This window comes from Zingiber officinale, chromosome 1A (assembly GCF_018446385.1).
Source record: "Zingiber officinale cultivar Zhangliang chromosome 1A, Zo_v1.1, whole genome shotgun sequence".
Classification (NCBI taxonomy): Eukaryota; Viridiplantae; Streptophyta; class Magnoliopsida; order Zingiberales; family Zingiberaceae; genus Zingiber; species Zingiber officinale.
This window is the reverse complement of record NC_055987.1, coordinates 188,190,758-188,213,096: the sequence shown is the minus strand read 5'-3', so window position 1 is coordinate 188,213,096 and position 22,339 is coordinate 188,190,758. Positions and strand designations below refer to the sequence as shown.

The 22,339-nt window shown below is 38.5% G+C and overlaps 1 protein-coding gene across 1 annotated transcript in view; it reads left to right on the top strand.

Annotated features, from left to right (window-relative positions):
• LOC122008406 (bifunctional cystathionine gamma-lyase/cysteine synthase-like) overlaps window positions 1-22,206 on the top strand; it is a 28,127-nt gene extending 5,921 nt beyond the window's left edge. Inside the window, exon 5 of the mRNA XM_042564126.1 lies at window positions 22,040-22,206. Within this exon, the coding sequence (XP_042420060.1) occupies window positions 22,040-22,206 (167 nt within the window). The remainder of the gene's footprint in view (window positions 1-22,039) is intronic.
• The last annotated feature ends 133 nt before the right edge of the window (window positions 22,207-22,339 follow it).

The window sequence follows — 22,339 nt, the reverse complement described above, 5'->3', positions numbered from 1 at the left end:
TTTCCTTGTTCTTGAACCCGGGGTATCTTCATATTGACTTCTTCATTAAGAGTCTCATTTAGAAATGCATTTGAAACATTTAATTGATGCAATTCCCAATCTAAGTTTGCTACAATAGATAGAAGCACCCTTATGGAATTTAATTTTGCAACGGGTGCAAATGTCTCCTCGTAGTCAAGCCCATATGTTTGTGTATACCCCTTAGCCACCAAATGTGCTTTGTATCTCTCTATCTTGCCTTCTAGCCCTATTTTGACCCCAAAAAAATCCATTTACAACCTACTACCTTCTTTCCTTTGGGCAGATGTACTATTTCCCAAGTGTCATTATCATTTAGTGCTTTCATTTCTTCAAAAACAGCATCCCTCCACTTTGAATTTTTTTATGGCATCGTATATATTTGTAGGAATCTCAATATGATCAAGTTGAGTGACAAATGCTCTATGATATACATATCTTTCAATTGGATGTTGAGTACACATCTGTGTTCCTTTCCTCAAAGTAATGGGGATGTCTAGATTATCTATAGGAACATTTTCTTGTGGATCTTGTTATGGATCCATCATCGATTTTAATGATTAGACTTGCTGAGTAACTCCGGGCCTCCTTGAATAAAGAATTGGTTCTTTTTATTGTTGTAATGACTACAAAGGTTCTTGACTAAATTCTGTGATTACATCATATGATGATGAAGGTGGGAGAGTCCGAATGAGTAAGGGTGACACAAGTAAAGAGATTGAAGGATCCCAATGATTAGCTTCCCTTGAATTCTACCCCTGAAGATAAGCATTGGAATAGAAGGACTCATCCTCTAGGAATGGAACATCATAGGACACATGGAATTTTCCTGTGATAGGATTGTAACACTTCTATCCTTTTTGAGTGGGTGAGTAGCCAATAAAGATGCATTTGATGGCTTTAGGGTGTTTCCCACGTGCAGAATTGATGTCATATACAAACACTGGACACCCAAATATTTTTAGTGGGGGAGAGTTAAAATGACGAATATAATGGAATTTCTTTTTGAGACAATTGATTGATGTTCTAAATATAAGGGCTTTTGATGGAAGCTAGGTTGCATTTAAGATGGAATCATCCTAAAAGTGATGAGGGACAAAATTGATGAGCATAAGAGATCTTGCCCCTTCTAATATGGTGATTTTTTCATTCTGCAATCCCATTCTGTTATGGTGTAGATGGACATGAGCTTTGATGAAAAATGACATTTTGAAGAAGGTAATCCCTAAGTTGTGATAAAAGTATTCTCCCCCATTATCTATGTAGAGTAGTATGTGGATGTTACATTGGAATAAATTCCTTATCATTTTATGAAATTGTGGAAATGCATACTCAACATCAAATTTATGTTTAAGGAGAAAGGTTCTAAAATTCGCTAGGCGCTAGTCAGGCGGCAGACTAGCGCCTAGCGCCTAGGCCGCCTAGGCGGGGACTAGGCGCCGCTAGGCGGATTCCTCGGTATCCCTTGTTTCATGTGGACTGTGGACAATGTCATATGCAAATCTAAATGTTGTCTTAAACAATTTCATAGCAATGAAGATCTAACTATGTATGCTGAAATAAATACATACTTTCCAATACCAAAAAATGAAAAACTCTAAAAGAAAACTAATAGTTTTGTGCAAAGGAAATATACTAGGCTCAGTAAATATGAGTAAAAGAAACAGTTAAACAATAGAACATGCAGTAAGTTATCATAATCATATAGTAAACAATAGAACATTGGAAAATAGTAGCAATAGTTCAATTCAAGATTACAATGCATTGTGAACTAGTAACCACTACGCAAAATATAATTGTTAAATAACATAAATCATGTCTTAACAAAATGAGTTCAAAATTACACAACTAATAATATCTCATAGACTCATATTTATTCTGCTTCTTCTCCATAATTTTCAATAACTTGTTCTTCATCGGACATAAACTCAATATTATTATTGTGATCCTCGTCTTCTTCTTCGGATTCAAAATCATCTTCATGAAGTTCTCTCACTCTAGAGCTTCTTCGGGGTTGTAGATTTTCATTTGCTCCACTTGCTTCATCAACTATTTGCCAAGTGAGCCCGGAACCTAGTTCAACTTCATCATCTTCCCCACCATCCACAATCCAACCTTGTGCATTTGAAACATCTTTTGCAAGAAGGACATCAACATTTCTTTCTTTTTCTCTTTTTTGTTTGTTCAACAATCTAGCATTAAATTGGACAAATACTAGATTGTTCAACCTGTTGGCATCCAACCTATTTATTTTCTTTGTGTGAATCTAAAAAAACAGAGAAAGTAAATACTATAGTTAGTACCTGAATATAGAGTATAGACGTTAAAAATTATAACTAATTTAATTAAAGAGTAGACTGAAAGTTTAAAACTTACTCCTTCAAATGTACTCCAATTTCTTTCACACCCAGATGAACTTGTAGTTAATGAAAGTATCCTCAATGCCACCATTAGCAAGTTAGGTGTGTGAGCACCGTATGTACTCCACTATGCACATGGATCAAATGTATCATCATTTTTTTCACATGCTTTTGCTGCCAATGTTTTTCCAAATAACCCAGTTTTATTTCTATATTTTGGAAATTCCTTGTTAATAATTGTATCTTGTAGATCTAACTCATTGGCATGCAAAGTTTCCATGCATTCAAAAATCCCCATCGCGACCTCCTCATAAAGAGCAATCGAACTATCTTTGTAGTAAAAATAAGGATTCAACAAAAATGTAGTGGTATGCAATGATGTATCAAGTCTATCCTTCATTTTTGACTCAATAATGACTATGATAGGCTGATAATTTGATTCCACGTTATTCAGAGCCACCTTGATATCTTCTTTAGCTTGAAGAAACTCCCCATATAGAAACCCCATCGATGGCTTTCTATCTCCATCTACCAATTGAAGAACTCTTACCAAAGGAGCAAATATTTTCAAACAAAGTGTCACACCATTCCAAAAACTCATGCTCATTACTGTTAATGAGTAAGCCAATTTTCCTTTGTTTGTTTTTGACCATTTATATTTCTCCCACATATCACTTGTAAACATGACCCTTAAACTAGCTTTTTTTTCAATCAAACTTTGCAATGTGAGGAAATTTGATGCAAACCTGGTAACTCCTGGTCGGACTATGTCTCTCTTCTTCGTGAAACTTCTTATCAATGATAAAGTCTTATGGTGAGCATAGATGAAAATGGTAAAAGCCTTGGATTGCTCAATCACCTTTTTATATCGTGGAAGTTTGCCAATACTTTCAAGCATGAGATTAATAGTGTGAGTTGCACATGAACTCCAAAAGATCCCGGGTCATTTTTATCTCATCAATTTAGCTGCAGCCATATTGTTGGTGGCATTGTCTGTAACAATCTGAACAATATTCTGAGCTCCTACTTGTTCAACACACTTGTCAACATACTCAAAAATAAGTTCAGCTGTATGCGCCTCCTCTGAAGACTCCTTAGACTCTAAAAATGTAGTACCCTCCTTGCAATTAACACACAAATTTAAGATGCTTCTTCTTTTTCTATCACTCCATACATCTGTCATGATCGAGCATTCATTCTTTGCCCATTCTTCTTTATGTTTCTTCAGCAATTGTTTTGTTCTTTCAACTTCGGCTTTCAATAGTGGCTCCCTAAGTTGATATTGAGTTGGAGGCTTGAATCCTAGTCCAAATTGACCCACTGCCTCCATTAGTTGCTTGAAGCTATCATTATCGACAGCATTGAATGAGATTCCATTTTCATAAACCCATCTCCCAACATATTGTTGAACTTGTTGAGTTCTCTCTTTGAAAAGAGTCTCATTTATATTTTTTTGGCGAAGCACTTTACTTCCACTGGAGCCTGCATTTTCTGGAGCAATTGCCGATGCATATCTATCCATGGGGCCAAGTGGAAGAGGTTTTTTAACTCCATCCATCCCTTCAATTTCAAGACCTTCTTCTTCATCTATGGAAATAGTCACCTCTGCTCTACAATTTTGTTCTTCCATTATTTTGTTCTTCTTTCTGTTCCTCTCTTCTAAAATAGCCTGTTTGCACTTATTTTTGTCTTCTTGAGATGCCCTTCGACAACCAGATACATTTCCAGGTATATTTTCAATGTGCTCCTTTATCCTATACACTCCTTTTGACATTATTTTTCCACATAACTTACATTTAATTTTGTCGAGGTTCTTAGGATCAATCAATATCCCAAACTTTCATCCGATGTCATTTGACTTTCTTCTAAGAATTCCGGATTCGGGTTGAGTGACAGATGCTGTCGAAGATGGATTGTTTGCCATTGATAACAGATAATATGAAGGAAAAAAAATTATATATAACAAGACATAGTATGATAATAAAATTTAATTATACCATACAAATATACAATACAAAATAATGAAAATATGAAATATAACATTAAGTCATTAACAAGTCTGAAAATATTTTTTTATATATCTTAATCTAATTAATAAAATTTATTAGATATTTGTTTAAATAAATTTAATTTTAAATATATTTTTTATATTATTAAATATGTTATATACTTATATATAAATTAATAATATTTATTAGAATTTTTAAAATTTTAATTTAATTTTCATATTTTTAAAACTGATTTATATAAATTAATAATATTTATTAGAATTTTTAAAATTTTAATATAATTTTCAGAATTAATATTTATAAATCCGATTAATATACATTTATAATATATAAAATTTATAAATATGATTTATATAAATTAATAATACTTATTAAAAATTTTAAAATTTTAATATAATTTTAATATGTATAAATCCTATTAATATAAATTTATAATATATAAAATTTATAATTTATAAATAATTAAATATGATTTATTAATTTATTAATATGTATTATATGTTTTTTAATTTTAAATATTTTTATATTTTTAAATCTGATAAAGTGATAAATGATAATATTTATTATAATTTTTTAAATCTGTTAATATATAAATTAATATTTAATATTATTTATTAAAAAAAATTAAATATATTATTTATATATTTAAATATGATTATATAAATTAATATTGGTTATTTGAATTTTATATATAATTTTATATATTTAAATTTGTTTTATATAAATTAATAATATTTATTATAAAAAAGATAAATTTTAAATATATTTAATTGGGATCTTAATTTTATTAGGTTTTATGAACTCAACCCTATTATTAAAATTATCCCCGTTAGGAGTTAGGAATTGTTTTAATTTATTAAATCTAAAAAAAAATAAAAAAGGAAAAAAAAACGCTAAAAACGCATCTCTGTCGCGAGTCTCACGATTCGCGCGACGGCGCGGACGCCACAGGCCGCCACCAGCGGCTCGCGGGAAGCTTCGCCGGACGAGTCCGATGCGTCTGGCGAAGTCCGACGTTGCTTCCAGCGGTGCCGGTAGCGTCGCGCGGAAAGCTTTTGGCACAGCCAGAAGCATCGCGACTGTACTGGTGTTGCTCGAAGCAACGCCGGACTTCGCCGGACGCGTACGGCGCTTCCGGCGACGCTTCAGGCAGCGTCTGACACCTGCGATGCGTATGGTGTTGCCGCGACGAAGATTTGAGAAACAAAAAAACATAAATGAACAGAAAAAAAAACTTATCGGAAGCAACGCGATCAGGGAAGACGAAGAGTCGGCGAAGAGTCGGGGCGATGAAACAAACGAATGCCTGGCAAATACCTAAAAAACGGGTTTAACATGCCTTAAAAAGTTAGGCCTGCCGAGCCCGCCGAACCCGCCGAAGCCCGCCGAGGACCGCCTAGGTGGCCCAGCCGCCTAGGGCTTCCGCCTCGCTGGTTTCCGGCACGACATCTTGCCGCACAGCGCCTAGGCGGCCTCCTAGGGCACAATTTCGAACACTGTTAAGGAGATAGACCTAACAGGTACAAGTATGGTCATCTATGAATGTGGTGAACCATCTCATTCCCGTTAAATCTGTTGGTGCAGGAAGCATCCGACGATCGAACCGAAGTTTTGATAATGGCAAAGGGATTCAAAGTTAAGATTCTCTGATATCTAACATGTTGAACGAGTGTTTTAGGAAAGTCCTAACTGCGGTTAGGCAGGTGAAAATCCTAGGGGGTGGTAACCCTAAGTCCTAGGGGGTGGTAGCCCTAGGTGGAGAAAAGTCCTAGCTGCGGTTAGGCAAAGGGAAAACCCTAGGGGGTGGTAACCCTATGCGGAAAGTCTTGGCAGGTCGATGGCTTCAGGCAAAAGTCCTGGGGGGTGGTAACCCTAGGTGGAAAGTCCTGGTGTCGTGAACCAGGTGAAAGACTGGACTAGCCGGGAAGCGGATGTCCAGCAGAAAGTCCGGAAGCGTCGAGTGCTGAGCAAAAGACCAGTCGATCTAGAGGATCATACTGGCAACAGGTAAATCTCCTGAGTGGAGTAGGTGAGGACGCGTTCCCCGTAGAGGGAACAGTAGGCATCGGGTCGACTTAGGGTTTCCGGATGGAAACCCGAAGTCAGACTCGGACAGTCCGGAGACTGTCAATACTTCATTTATCATATTTATTGTATTATGTGCTAACTTTGTGCTGCAGGATAGTGTTTGGGACTAACGCAACTTGCAGGTGCAAAGAAGCAACCTAAAGTCTCGGATGGACAGTGTCCGAGGCGCCTTCATGGAGCTTGGAGGCGCCTCGGGTGCAAGGCTGGAGCTAGCTGCGAGAAGCTGTTCAAGGCGCCTTGATGAACAGTGGAAGGCGCCTTGAACAGATGAAGGCGCCCTGTGAACAGTGGAAGGCGCCTTGAATCTGTAATAAGATTCGACCAGTTCGCTCCTCATCTCCGCGGCTGACTCGGCCTATTCAAGGCGCCTTGGTTAGCATTCAAGGCACCTTGAACACTATTTATAAGGGGGTTCGACTAGCAGTTTTGGAAAAACGAATACCAAGTGATCTTTCATCAACGTGCTGCTCCAAAAGACGTTCCGAAGTGCTGCTACAAGTGCCCGACGACCCGAAGCTTCAGATTTAGCATTTCTTGTTGTCGGTATAATACTTATAGCTTTTAATTGTACTCATAATTGTAATCTTTTAACGAGCTTATAGTTGTTGCCCACGGAAAGCGATCAAGGATCGCGGGCCTTCGAGTAGGAGTCGCCTTAGGCTCCGAACGAAGTAAAATCTCTCGTGTCTCTCTGTGTGTGTTCGTTCTTTATTCCGCAGCGTGTTTTAACTCGAGTGTTTTACGATTTCGATAAACGAAAACGAAATAGCCACGAGCGCTATTCACCCCCCTCTAGCGCTTCTCGATCCAACAATTGGTATCAGAGCGGGGTCGCTTTGAACTTTATATTTTTAAATCTGATAAAGTGATAAATGATAATATTTATTATAATTTTTTAAATCTGTTAATATATAAATTAATATTTAATATTATTTATTTAAAAAAATTAAATATATTATTTATATATTTAAATATGATTATATAAATTAATATTGGTTATTAGAATTTTATATATAATTTTATATATTTAAATTTGTTTTATATAAATTAATAATATTTATTATAAAAAAAGATAAATTTTAAATATATTTAATTGGAATCTTAATTTTATTAGGTTTTATGTACTCAACCCTATTATTAAAATTATCCCCGTTAGGAGTTAGGAATTGTTTTAATTTATTAAATCTAAAAAAAATTAAAAAAGAAAAAAAAAACACTAAAAATGCGTCTCTGTCGCGAGTCTCACGACTCGCGCGACGGCGCGGACGCCACAGGCCGCCACCAGCGGCTCGCGGGAAGGCTCCGGCGCTGCGGGAAGCTTCGCCGGACGAGTCCGATGCGTCTGGCGAAGTCCGACGTTGCTTCCAGCGGTGCCGGTAGCGTCGCGCGGAAAGCTTTTGGCACAGCCAGAAGCATCGCGACTCTACTAGCGTTGCTCGAAGCAACGCCGGACTTCGCCGGACGCGTACGGCGCGTCCGGCGACGCTTCAGGCAGCGTCTGACACCTGCGATGCGTCTGGTGTTGCCGCGACGAAGATTTGAGAAACAAAAAAACATAAATGAACAGAAAAAAAACTTATCGAAAGCAACGCGATCAGGGAAGACAAAGAGTCGGCGAAGAGTCGGGGCGATGAAACAAACGAACGCCTGGCAAATACCTAAAAAACGGGTTTAACATGCCTTAAAAAGTTAGGCCCGCCGAACCCGCCGAAGCCCGCCGAGGACCGCCTAGGCGGCCCAGCCGCCTAGGGCTTCCGCCTCGCTGGTTTCTGGCACGGCATCTTGCCGCACAGCGCCTAGGCGGCCGCCTAGGGCACAATTTCGAACACTGTTAAGGAGATAGACCTAACAGGTACAAGTTGTTGGATCGAAATCGCGCTAGAGGGGGGGTGAATAGCGCTCGCGGCTATTTTGTTCGACTATCGGAATTGTAAAACGTTCGTAGAGTAATTAAAGCAGCGGAATAAAAGAAACAAACACAAGAACACAGTCGTTTACTTCGTTCGGAGCCTAGGTCGACTCCTACTCGAAGGCCCGCGATCCTTGATCGCTTTCCGTGGGCAACAACTATAATTTCGTATGGATATTACAGATGAATTACAAAATGTAACTATAATTAAAATTATACCGACAACAGTAGTAGAAAGGAAATCTGAGCTCCGGGTCGTCGGAATATTGCAACAGCACTTCGGAAGCAGCACTAGAGCAGACCACAGCAGAATGGAAGCTTGTGAATTGTTGTTGAGAGCTGCTGGTCGAGACCTCTTATAAAGAGGGTTCAAGGCGCCTTACACTGTTCATCAAGGCGCCTTGAGCCACCCAAGGCGATCAGCACTGACCCGGTCGAACTCTATCTGGTTCAAGGCGCCTTCATCCTATCCAAGGCGCCTCCAACCTTCGGTCCAAGGCGCCTTGAACTCCATCCAGGCGCCTGGACCACTTGGCCTTTGCACCCTAGGCGCCTCAAGCTCCATGGAGGGGACACTATTCATCCGAGTTGTAACTTGCTCCTTTGTTCTGCAAAATGTGTTAGTCCCAAACACATACCGCAAAACAAAGTTAGCATAGTACACATAAAATAAAGTATAGACAGTCTCGGGACAGTCCGGATTTCCAGGCGGAAACCCTAGGTCGACCCGACGTTCCCTCTCGGGGGGCGCGTCCTCACCTACTCCACTCGGAAGATTTACTGCCAGTGCGATCCTCCGGATCGATTGGACTTTTGCTCGATGCTTACCGGACTTTCTTTGAACATCCGCTTCACCGGCCAGTTCAGACTTTCACCTGGTTCGCGACACCAGGACTTTCCACCTAGGGTTACCACCCCCTAGGACTTTTGCCTGAAGCCATCGACCTGCCAAGACTTTTCCGCATAGGGTTACCACCCCCTATGACCTAGGGTTACCACCCCCTAGGGTTTTCACCTGCCTAACCGCAGCTAGGACTTTTGCCTAAGTAACACTTAGGACTTTCCTGCAAGCTCCATGAACTTTGTTAGATAACACCACCACTTAACTTTGAGCCCTTTGCCATAATCAAAACTCAGGTTCGATCATCTGGTCACTGCACCAACACAAGTATGGTCATCTATGAATGTGGCGAACCATCTCATTCCCGTTAAATCTGTTGGTGCAGGAAGCATCCGACGATCGAACCTAAGTTTTGATAATGGCAAAGGGATTTAAAGTTAAGATTCTCTGTTATCTAACATGTTGAATGAGTGTTTCAGGAAAGTCCTAACTGCGGTTAGGCAGGTGAAAATCCTAGGGGGTGATAACCCTAGGTCCTAGGGGGTGGTAACCCTAGGTGGAGAAAAGTCCTAGCTGTGGTTATGCAAAGGGAAAACCCTAAGGGGTGGTAACCCTAGGTCATAGGGGGTGGTAACCCTATGCGGAAAGTCTTGGCAGGTCGATGGCTTCAGGCAAAAGTCCTAGGGGGTGGTAATCCTAGGTGGAAAGTCCTGGTGTCGCGAACCAGGTGAAAGACTGGACTAGCCGGGAAGCGGATGTCCAGCAGAAAGTCCGGAAGCGTCGAGTGCTGAGCAAAAGACCAGTCGATCTGGAGGATCATACTGGCAACAGGTAAATCTCCTGAGTGGATAGGGAACAGTAGGCATCGGGTCGACTTAGGGTTTCCGGATGGAAACCCGAAGTCAGACTCGGACAGTCCGGAGACTGTCAATACTTCATTTGTCATATTTATTGTATTATGTGCTAACTTTGTGCTGCAGGATAGTGTTTGGGACTAACGCATCTTGCAGGTGCAAAGAAGCAACCTAAAGTCTCGGATGAACAGTGTCCGAGGCGCCTTCATGGAGCTTGGAGGCGCCTCGGGTGCAAGGCTGGAGCTGGCTGCGAGAAGCTGTTCAAGGCGCCTTGATGAACAGTGGAAGGCGCCTTGAATCTGTGATAAGATTCGACCAGTTCGCTCCTCATCTCCGCGGCTGACTCGGCCTATTCAAGGCGCCTTGGTTAGCATTCAAGGCACCTTGAACACTATTTATAAGGGGGTTCGACTAGCAGCTTTGGAAAAACGAATACCAAGTGATCTTTCATCAACGTGCTGCTCCAAAAGACGTTCCGAAGTGCTGCTACAAGTGCCCGACGACCCGAAGCTTCAGATTTAGTATTTCTTGTTGTCGGTATAATACTTATAGCTTTTAATTGTACTCATAATTGTAATCTTTTAACGAGCTTATAGTTGTTGTCCACGGAAAGCGATCAAGGATCGCGGGCCTTCGAGTAGGAGTCGCCTTAGGCTCCGAACGAAGTAAAATCTCTCGCGTCTCTCTGTGTGTGTTCGTTTTTTATTCCGCTGCGTGTTTTAACTCGAGTGTTTTACGATTCCGATAAACGAAAACGAAATAGCCACGAGCGCTATTCACCCCCCCCCCTCTAGCGCTTCTCGATCCAACAATTGGTATCAGAGCGGGGTCGCTTTTCCCTCCAAAATTATTTTCGAAAAATTCATTTTCATCTTTTCACGGTTTATTAGTATTGATAAAATATTGTATTTGGCAAAATCTGAAATAATATTTTTTAAATATTTTTAATAATATTTTATTATTTTTTCTCGAAACTGGTGAACTTCTATTTCTATCCTTCCATACCGCACTGCTAATCCAGGATCTAAGTCCCGGTACATTTTTTTTTTTGCTATTTTTTGTGTGCAAGGTTCTTTTAAAATGGCATTCCAAGAAGGATTCTGCACCGTCCGACCGCCGCTCTTTTCTGGCGAGGACTTTGGATACTGGAAGAACCGGATGGAATACCACCTCAAGACGCAAGTCGAGATGTGGATCATCATCCAGATCGGACTCGAACTTCCACGTGACGACACCGGAGAACTTATCTCATGCATCAACTGGGATTCTAGCACAATGAAAAAAGTTGAAGCCGATGCTAAAGCAACCTGCATGCTACAATGTGGCCTAACCAATGAAGAACTGAACCGCATCGGCCCCTTCGCAAGTGCTAAAGAGTTGTGGCAAAAGTTGATGAAACTACACGAGGGCACTTCCGACGCTCAAGTAAGTAAGCATAATTTAATAAATGATTTATTTGAATTAGATGAGCAGAATAATACTACTTCGGCCGAGGAAGGTATTATGATGGTTGCAGGTACAAGTAAGACAGAGGAAAAGATATGGTCCGAGTCTTCAGATGAATCCGGGTCTGACGTAGAAGAACCGACGAGCTTCCTCGCTCTACCAGTACTAGCAACCGTGGCGGAAACTAAGTCTGAGTATGAGTCAGAAACTGAGAGCGAATCCGAGACTGAGTCTGATCGAAACCACGAATCCGCATTCGTTTCTGAAGGACCAAAACCCACTGTAAGTTCACTACTTGCAGAATTTCAATTAGATAACTTGCATGAATTATTACCTTACTTAGTAAAAAAGTTGACTAAATCCAACGTCCGGGTTAAGTCGCTCCAAAAGGAGGTAGCAACCCTTAAGGAAGCGACTGACTCGAGCTCTTTAACTGAGTCAGTTCAAATTGGAAGTTCAACTCAAGTCCAACAACTTGAGGAAGAAAATTCCAATTTGAAAGCTCAAATTAAAGAACTTAAGGACACGTTGGAACGGTTCACCTTGGGCTCCAAGAATCTGGATCTGATTCTTGGAAAACAGCGAGCCGTTTACAACAAAACTGGACTTGGATTTAAAACTAAAATAAAATAAAAATCATATTTATCGCTAGTTAATAGAAATAATAGAAAAATTCTCCAAGCATGAGTGCCAAAATCCAACTTGGTTAATCAAGTTAGAACTGATCATTATTGGGTCCCCAAGGATCAAGTCTATTACCTTGATAGACCATATCGAGGCTATGATCCAGGGGGAGCTAATAGAAAAACAATATTAAGAACATAATTCAAATTAATATTCAAATTAAATTTGAAATTAAAATTCAAAATTCAAAACTCAATTAAAAATTCAAAATTAAATTAAAAATTCAATTAAAAATTTAAAATTAAATTCAAAATTCAATTTTGAAATCAAATTAAATTCGAAATTCAATTCGAAATTAATTCAAAATTAAAAGTAAATTTCAACTTAAGTCAAATAAAAATAAATGAAGGATCCAGACTCGCTGGCACCCTCAACTGAACTACCCGACAGGGTAACTGAACCTAATCTACCCGAAATGGGTAAAACAAGAGTAGATTACCCGGCAGGGTAATTAAGGTTAGATCAAAACGGGCTAGGTTTAACTTGACCCATAGTACTGGTGAAGTTTTTGGATGATAGTACGTTAGGGAAACTTGGGCATCGCATGTCTAGGAAGATATGACTTCGACCTGGTGCATTTGGCCAAGTGGAACTGACCGAAGCTACCCTTAAATGGATCCTAACTAGTTAGACCAAGGGTTAGTATTAAGTTCAATGGGTAGAACTATTTGGAAAACCTCGAAGGCATGGTTACTTTAATGAGTTTCTTGTGACTCCTCATAACCCAGAAGTTTATCCAAAGAATGCTTACTTGTTGAACCCAAAGCTAAACCTGAATCTAACACAAAGTTAAACCAAACCCTTAAATAGAACCTCAATTCATCTCACAACAATTATAGGATTACCTGATTGAAAACTTAGATCGGGTGAGATGACTAAGAAATTTAAAATTTCAAAATTAAATTCGTTACTATAATTCTATGATTAAATTCTTAATTAATGAACCTAATTTCAAAATTACTTTAAAAATATTTTAAACTTAATTTCAAAATCAAAATTATTTTAAAAAATTTTTAAAACTTCATTTCAAAATTATTTGAAAAATCTTTCCAAATTACTTTAAAAATCTTTTAAACTTAATTTCAAAATCAAAATTATTTTCATAATTACTTTAAAAATCTTTTAAAACTTCATTTCAAAATTATTTGAAAAATCTTTCAAAATTACTTTAAAAATTTTTTAAACTTAATTTCAAAATCAAAATTATTTTCATAATTATTTTAAAAATCTTTTAAAAACTTATTTCAAAAACCTTTGAAAAACTAATTTCAAAATCCTTTGAAAAATATTTGGAAAAACTTATTTCAAAAACCTTTGAAAAATCTTTGAAAAACTAATTTCAAAATCCTTTGAAAAATATTTGGAAAAACTTATTTCAAAATCCTTTGAAAAATATTTGGAAAAACTTATTTCAAAGTTCTTTGAAAAATACTTGAAAAACTTATTCAAAATCCTTTGAAAAATATTTGGAAAAACTTATTTCAAAATCCTTTGAAAAATACTTGGAAAAACTTATTTCAAAATCCTTTGAAAATTATTTGGAAAACTTATTCAAAAACCTTTGAAAAATCTTTGAAAAACTTATTTCAAAATCCTTTGAAAAATATTTGGAAAAATTTATTTCAAAGTCCTTTGAAAAATATTTAAAAAACTTATTCAAAATCCTTTGAAAAATATTTGGAAAAACTTATTTCAAAATCCTTTGAAAAATACTTGAAAAACTTATTCAAAATCCTTTGAAAAATATTTGGAAAAACTTATTTCAAAATCCTTTGAAAAATACTTGAAAAACTTATTTAAAAACCTTTGAAAAATCTTTGAAAAACTTATTTCAAAATCCTTTGAAAAATATTTGGAAAAACTTATTTCAAAATCCTTTGAAAAATCTTTGAAAAACTTAGTTCAAAATTCTTTGAAAAATCTTGGAAAAACTAATTTCAAAATCTTTTGAAAAATATTTGGAAAAACTTATTTCAAAATCCTTTGAAAAATCTTTGGAAAACTAATTTCAAAATCCTTTGAAAAATACTTGAAAAACTAACTTGAAAATCTTGCTCCCCTAAATTTACTAGACTTACAAGAATATGGAATTAGCCCTGAAGGAAATGGAGATTTGAAGTTTGAGCATGCTCATACTTTAGGGCTCTGATACCGGAACAAAACAATCTGGATAACTTAAAATCTATTTAACCTCATGCTTGGACTTAAAGACCAACTAAAATAAATAACCTAAATTAAACATTTAGTCACTCCCTCTTTGTCCAAAAAAAAAAAAAAATTCTTACTCCTATCTTTTCAAAATTAAGTTTTAACGCTAAGTACCTTTTAAACTGAACCTACATTCTCAAAATTCATTGTTTGCAAAAGGCTTAGCTAAAGTGACTCATATAGCAACCTTTAAACTTTCTCAAACTTAGCCACCTTATAAATTTTAACTCTAAATGCTAAAATACTTTTCTAAGTTAAAAGTATTAAAAAGCATATTTCTTTACTTGCAAAATTTAACTCATGACTTTCAAAAGACTTTTGCTAAGTAAATTGAGACTTTAAATTTCTTTACAAACAACTTAGCTCCAAAATTAAAAAAAAAAAAAATCTAGCTAAGTTTTTCTAACTTTAGTTAGGTATGTCTTTTTTAAAAACAGCTAAGTCTCAAAAGTGGCTAAAGACATCATTCGAAATAATCCATATATTAGCCTTTTAAACTTAGGTGAAAAATATTCCGTTTAACTAAGTTTCACAAGCCTTCTTCTTCCTTCTCTCAAAAAAATTGTTTTCTTAAAATCTTAAAACTTGCTTTCAACTGATTTTTGATATATGGCAAAGGGGGAGAGTAGAAGAAAATTCAAAGAATTAAAGAAAATTGAAAGAAATTCAAATTTTAAAAAGTGAGCTTTTATTAAGGGGGAGTCTTTATATTAAGGGGGAGTTCTGCACTTAATTTAGCTCTGCACTTAACTATCATTATGCTTGTATTTTCATGCTTATCTTTTAATGACATTATTTTCTTAACTTTGAATTTTTGTTGCCATAATCAAAAAGGGGGAGATTGTTGGTGCAGGAAGCATCCGACGATCGAACCTAAGTTTTGATAATGGCAAAGAGATTCAAAGTTAAGATTCTCTGTTATCTAACATGTTGAATGAGTGTTTCAGGAAAGTCCTAACTGCGGTTAGGCAGGTGAAAATCCTAGGGGGTGGTAACCCTAGGTCCTAGGGGGTGGTAACCCTAGGTGGAGAAAAGTCCTAGCTGCGGTTAGGCAAAGGGAAAACCCTAGGGGGTGGTAACCCTAGGTCATAGGAGGTGGTAACCCTATGCGAAAAGTCTTGGCAGGTCGATGACTTCAGGCAAAAGTCCTAGGGGGTGGTAACCCTAGGTGGAAAGTCCTGGTGTCGCGAACCAGGTGAAAGATTGGACTAGCCGGGAAGCGGATGTCCAGCAGAAAGTCCGGAAGCGTCGAGTGCTGAGCAAAAGACCAGTCGATCTGGAGAATCATACTGGTAACAGGTAAATCTCCTGAGTGGAGTAGGTGAGGACGTGTTCCGTAGAGGGAACAGTAGGCATCGGGTCGACTTAGGGTTTCCGGATGGAAACCCGAAGTCAGACTCGGACAGTCCGGAGACTGTCAATACTTCATTTGTCATATTTATTGTATTATGTGCTAACTTTGTGCTGCAGGATAGTGTTTGAGACTAACGTATCTTGCAGGTGCAAAGAAGCAACCTAAAGCCTCGGATGAACAGTGTCCGAGGCGCCTTCATGGAGCTTGGAGGCGCCTCGGGTGCAAGGCTGGAGCTGGCTGCGAGAAGCTGTTCAAGGCGCCTTGATGAACAGTGGAAGGCGCCTTGAACAGATGAAGGCGCCAGTGGAAGGCGCCTTGAATCTGTGATAAGATTCGACCAGTTCGCTCCTCATCTCCGCGGCTGACTCAGCCTATTCAAGGCGCCTTGGTTAGCATTCAAGGCGCCTTGAACACTATTTATAAGGGGGTTCGACCAGCAGCTTTGGAAAAACGAATACCAAATGATCTTTCATCAACGTGCTGCTCCAAAAGACGTTCCGAAGTGCTGCTACAAGTGCCCGACGACCCGAAGCTTCAGATTTAGCATTTCTTGTTGTCGGTATAATACTTATAGCTTTTAATTGTACTCATAATTGTAATCTTTTAACGAGCTTATAGTTGTTGCCCACGGAAAGCGATCAAGGATCGCGGGCCTTCGAGTAGGAGTCGCCTTAGGCTCCGAACGAAGTAAAATCTCTCGTGTCTCTCTGTGTGTGTTCGTTCTTTATTCCGCTGCGTGTTTTAACTCGAGTGTTTTACGATTCCGATAAACGAAAATGAAATAGCCACGAGCGCTATTCACCTCCCCTCTAGCGCTTCTCGATCCAATAAAATCCCCCACCCTAGTTGCCCTGAATGTCACTATGAACTAGATGAAATGGTTTAGAAGATTGGTAATTGTACATTGGATATATTTTTTTTAATTTACTTAGCAAGAATACATGATTCACAGTAAAAAAAAGATGGAACATTATTAAGGAATAATTTTGAATACAAGTTCTTCAAATATTGAAAACTTAGATGTCCTAAATGTCTATGTCATAAGAGTACCTCCGAATTTATTGAACTAGACACAGAGAGAGTAACTGGTGGCTTCAGTTGCATGGAAGAAATAGTGAATAGTAGAGGCCTCCTCGTTCTTCAACATTGCCAAACATCTTCCTTGAAGATGAATCGTGAAATACACAATGATCATTGATCCTGTCTGAAAGCGAAGATGATGGTATGCTAGCGAGTTGACTCTGATGTTGACTGTGAGAAGATGAAGACCTTGATGACGCGGATGACCCTACACACACCACAAAGAGAACTAACAATAACGTTAGAGCGATAACAAAGGAGGGGGTCCCTGGTGCAGACACTTTGACGCTCAAGTCGTATCCCGATAAGAAAAGTGGAAGGAAGATGAACAGTAGTGTAGATGAATGTGTACGAGCTTGCGCGGGTAAAAGAGTACCTAACCAACGGAGAGAGTCTCTTTTTATACTTACTCTCATAATCTCTGTAATAATGAGATGATACAGAATGTTGGTGTCAGAACATGTCGGGTAATGGGGGGTGCACATCGGCCCTCCTCTATTCAGAAGAAGGTTTCATTACACGTATGTGTCAGAATAAGGGAATATTCTCTGGTGAATAGTTGCTTTTCTCTAACAGGGTTGTTACGATTCCTTGACAATGTCATCTCCTAAGAGATTCGGTTGGCTCTAGGTCGGGCAGGTATATGTTGGGATGCTTGTTTATAAGAAATATTGAGAAGTGGGGAACTACGTCCCATCGATCCAACCGGCTCTGGGGTCGGGCAACTATATGCTGGGAACTACAGGCTGGGAGCCACGCCCAGGAGAAGTGAAGCGCTAAGCTTTAGAGATTTGACCAGCTTTGGGTCGGGCGGCTATATATTAGGAGTTGGACCCATAAAATATGTTGGGAAAAGTGAGACACTGAACTCTGGAGATCCGATCGGCTTTGGGCCTGTTGGAGCAATCCCAATGGTCCGTGGGACCATGTGTTTTGGTGTTTAGGCAAAGAGTTTAAGTTAGGTTCCCCCTTGTTATTTGATATGTGTATGTGAGTGTGCAGGTATGCAGGATACACATGTGACTCAGATTGATGGCTTCGAGTCCGGTGAAGGATGGAACATTCGAGGGACCGTGGACAAGGCAGCGAGGACAAGGGCCGAGGGAAGCGACTTCGAGGCATACGCGAAGGATGACATTAGGGACGAGCTGCGGGCTTGTATGTATCCGAGGGACGAGAGCCAAAGGAAGTAGGCTTGAAGGCAAGAGGTCAAGGCTGCAAAGAAGCGTCAAGTGAGTCATAAGGGTGAGGGTACGAGTGCATGAGAGATTATACTCGGAGTAAAATTCTAGTTTTAGGGGTTACTGTAGCATTACTGTAGCTATACTGTAGCGTTACTGTAGCAGTCGACTGCATGTTTTAGCAGTCGACTGGTGCAGTCAAGCATGCAGTCGATTGGGAGCGAACATAATGCTTCTATTCATTCAGTCAGTATGGAGCAGTCAACTGTTAGTTTTAGCAGTCGACTGGTATTGAGTTGTTGGGATGTAACGGACGAATTTCTACAGAGAGCAGTCAACTGCATGTTTTGGCAGTCGACTGGTAGGCGGGGTTTTCAACCCGTGGCCTATATAACCATGGCTTGGAAGCTTGGTTATCCCTGACGAAATAGAGGTGATTAATCTTTATTAGTAGTCTACTAGTCTCAAGAGTCTTGGTTGGTGTTGTGGTGAGGTTTCTCCACCCACAAGGAACGAATTGAGATAGCCGGAGTTTGTCGAGGGCTAATCCGCCGAGGTATAGGGATCACCCACCTTACAGATAGTCGTGAAGTAGGAGCCCTAATCTCCGAACCACGTTAAACGAATGTGTTAGTGGTTTGCTTGTTTTTCTTTCCTTTATTATTTAGCTTGTTTGTTTTAGTATTATTCCGCTGTGCAAGTTAACATCGTAGGAAAAGCGATTATTTGGGGGTGTCGTCTATCCAACCCCCCTTCAAGTCGGCCACCGATTCCTTACAGGGCCAACTGACTACATACTGGGAGTTGGGTCCATAAAGTGTGGGGAGTTAAGTCCCATAGATCTGGTCGGCCCTATGTTCGCCCGAGATTATGCTGAGAGTCTTGCTTCTGAGAAATTCTGAGAGGTGGGGAGCTAAGTCCCATGAATTTGACCGGCTCTAGGACAAACCAACTCCAGGTTGGGAGCACTACCTCTGGGAAGTGAGGAGCTGAGTTCCGTATGTCCGACTGACTCTAAGATGAGAGTTCTGTTCATAAGAAGTGGGAAGTTATGCCTTGTAATTCCAGCCGGGTATATGCCCTACCAGATTTATGTTGGTGCTTTGCCCACATGAAATGAGGAGTTATGTCCTGTAGATCTGGTCGGCTCTTGATCCGCCCAGGAGTTTTGTTCATAAGAAGTGGGGAACTGCACCCCATAGTTCTAGCCAAGTTTATACCCGCCCGAGTTTGTATTGGGCCTTTTTCCCGAGAGGTGGTTCATCCGGATATGCACACTCTGACTTTGATCACCATCTCACCGTGACTTTGACTGCCACTTCATCTTGACTATCGACACCACATTACCTTCAGGGCCACTCACAACAAGTCGTATCAATCATAAAGAAATGTTACTTTACAACCTTGATCCTTAGTTATTTTGCTAATAGATTAGTGATTGCATTTTAAACTTGGAACATACAAGACAGATTTCAATTGAAGTCCTTGAACAAGAACATATCCAATCCCTACCACTGGAATAGTATTTCCATTTGCCACTGAAACTCACTTCATCGGTGCATATTTTGTAATTTGAAAAAACTATGCATCGCCCCATCATGTGATCAGCTGCGCTGGTGTCAATAATGCATTTATCTTTATCATTTCTTTGTGATAATAAGGTTGATGAGATATTACCTCTTTGGGTGATCTCAGCCTTAGACGTGGAGTCCAAAATTTCAGGATTTTGATTTTTGTGGAATATAGACTTTAAAATCTCCATTTGTTCAGGTGTGGGAGGAGTCTTCTTTGGCTTGCTGGATTCAGTTATGTGGGCTAATGGTTTTCCTATCCTTTAATTTCGTGGCTTCCAATTTGGGAATTTTTCATGAATATCCCAACAAGTTTCTTTTGTGTGACTTGGCTTTCTTCAATGCTCACACCATAGTTTATTAACTCTTCGTTTATGAAATTGTGGTCAAGTACCTGCCAAGGCAGATCGTTACAGTTGCTCTTCTGTGATGTTAAGAGTGGAAGGCTTCATCATAATTTTCTTCCTGCTTTCTTCTCAACGAACTTCAGAAAATACTTTACGGAATGAAGGAAGAGGTTTGACTCCCAAAATGTGACCTCGCACTTCATTGAAGTCTTTATTGAGGCCTTGAAGAAAGTCGAATATTCGATCTTTTTCATTGACCTTGTTATACAACACTCCATCTTCAGCACACTTCCATAGATTGTGTAAAACAAATCTATTTCTTGCCATAGATCAATTAGCCTGTTGTAATACTCAGCCATTGACATTGATCCTTGCTTCATGTTCCACAGATTTGATCGGATTTCAAAACATTGGGATCTGTTTTGAAGATCTACGTACATCTCTTGGATTGCCTTCCATATTTCTTGAGCATTATTGTAGAATAAGTAAGTCCTTCCAATTTAAGGTTCCATTGAATTAATCAACCAAGCCATAACAATGGAATTCTCAAGAAATTGGCGTTTCACCAATTAGATAACCTATTATTCCTTTTCATCGAATCACCAAAAGCACGGATTGAAACCATTTTACGAAATTTGACCTATTCAGTTTATGTTGGGTAATCTGTGGAAAATGATTCATACCCAAAGCGATGATGGTTTCAAAAGAATGTGATGAATCCATAGTCTAAATCTTGGTGTGATTGGGACTTTACTCTGATACCATGAAATCAATGGAAGTAGGAAAGAATTATGAAAAAATCTGTATATTTCGCATTGAAAGATAATATGAATATATATACAACTCTATGATCTCTATTAAAAAAAATCACTATAATTAAGGCAAATAATTACATCATATCTAATTTAAAAGATTATGATTTTATTCCTTATTTTACGTAATTCTTAACATCTCTTTCCAATTTTATTTTGATTCCTTATTTTCCATGATCTCTTTCCAACACTCTTTAAACTTAAATTTTCTAACAAAGAGTGCTGAGAAATGAGATATCTACTATTTTTTTGCATCTAAAGTATCTGACGCAAGGGAAGAAACTCCGGGTGCGACGTTCGAATTAGAGGTCTGCAAAGAAACACATGGGAAGATAATTTGTAGACAAAGATGTGCCGCCTCTAGGTTTAAACGAAAATAATTTTTTATTCAAATCCAAACCAAACTCAACATGTTTTTAACAAAACTCTAACTCTGGTTTAAATAATCTAAGAAATAAAAAAAAGTCGCAACACAAAAAGTAAAAAGAACTAATATTAAAAAAAGATAAAATCTAAACTAATTTTAAGGAAATTAATCCTATAAAAAAGAGATAAAATCTATATTAATTTTTAGAAAAAAAAATTAATTCTAAAAATTCAAAACAAATAAAAGAAAAGTCAAAAAACCAAATCTAGAGTTTTGGAGACCCGGTTTACGTGAACCATGACACTGCAACATAGTCGTTCCCTTGGGCACGGTTTGGTTGTGTCGACCATTTCAAGGCCAATTCCACCTGTCCGGACTCCAAATAGTGCACAATTACATCAAGAGGTCACGGATAAGTCATCCTTCTTGTTGGTAGTCTCGATCGTCCTTCTTCAAGGAGCCTAGTGGCCTCCTTTTTTTCTCGTCATAGCTCGAAGGGGAAGATAGCCTTGGAGGACATAAACTTGTGGTGTTGCTAGATGCTCCTGCATCAGTATCTCTTGAAATAGGTTAGCCGGCGGGAGACCCAAATCTTCCAAGAACCTTAACTTTAACAGTATACTTTCACCTTTACCATGATACCTTTTTAAGGGTTTTTATACAATAATCTTTCCTGAATTGCTTTGCTAACCGCAGATCACCTTTACTAATTTACTCACAGTATTATTGCATCAGTCTTTGGTTTCATATTTCAAGATCTTATTGGTTTCGAAAATTATTTTTCTTTTTTATGAAACTAAAAGGCTGAAACTGAGTGAAAAACAAGTCCCAACCAAACAGGACTGTAAATTTTCCTCATGTGCGTCTCTTTTTCATATTTTGATAGAATCTCTTTGTTCTTAACTTCCAGGACCTGAAATATGGAAAGATACAGCAGGCAAGGTAGATATTTTTGTAGCAGCTGCAGGCTCAGGAGGCACCATAACTGGTACGGCAAGGCATCTCAAGATGAAAAACCCAAATCGTGTAATGCTTAATAAGTCTCGAATGACAATGTTAGTTGTTTTGGTTCATTAAAAAGAATTATATCTATCAATCAATCAATTAAATATTATAACAATTTATTAAACTGTTTATAAGAATTTTATTAAGTATTTGAGTACTTCGTTTCATTTGATGACTTATAACTAATTTTCTCTTCTTATTACTT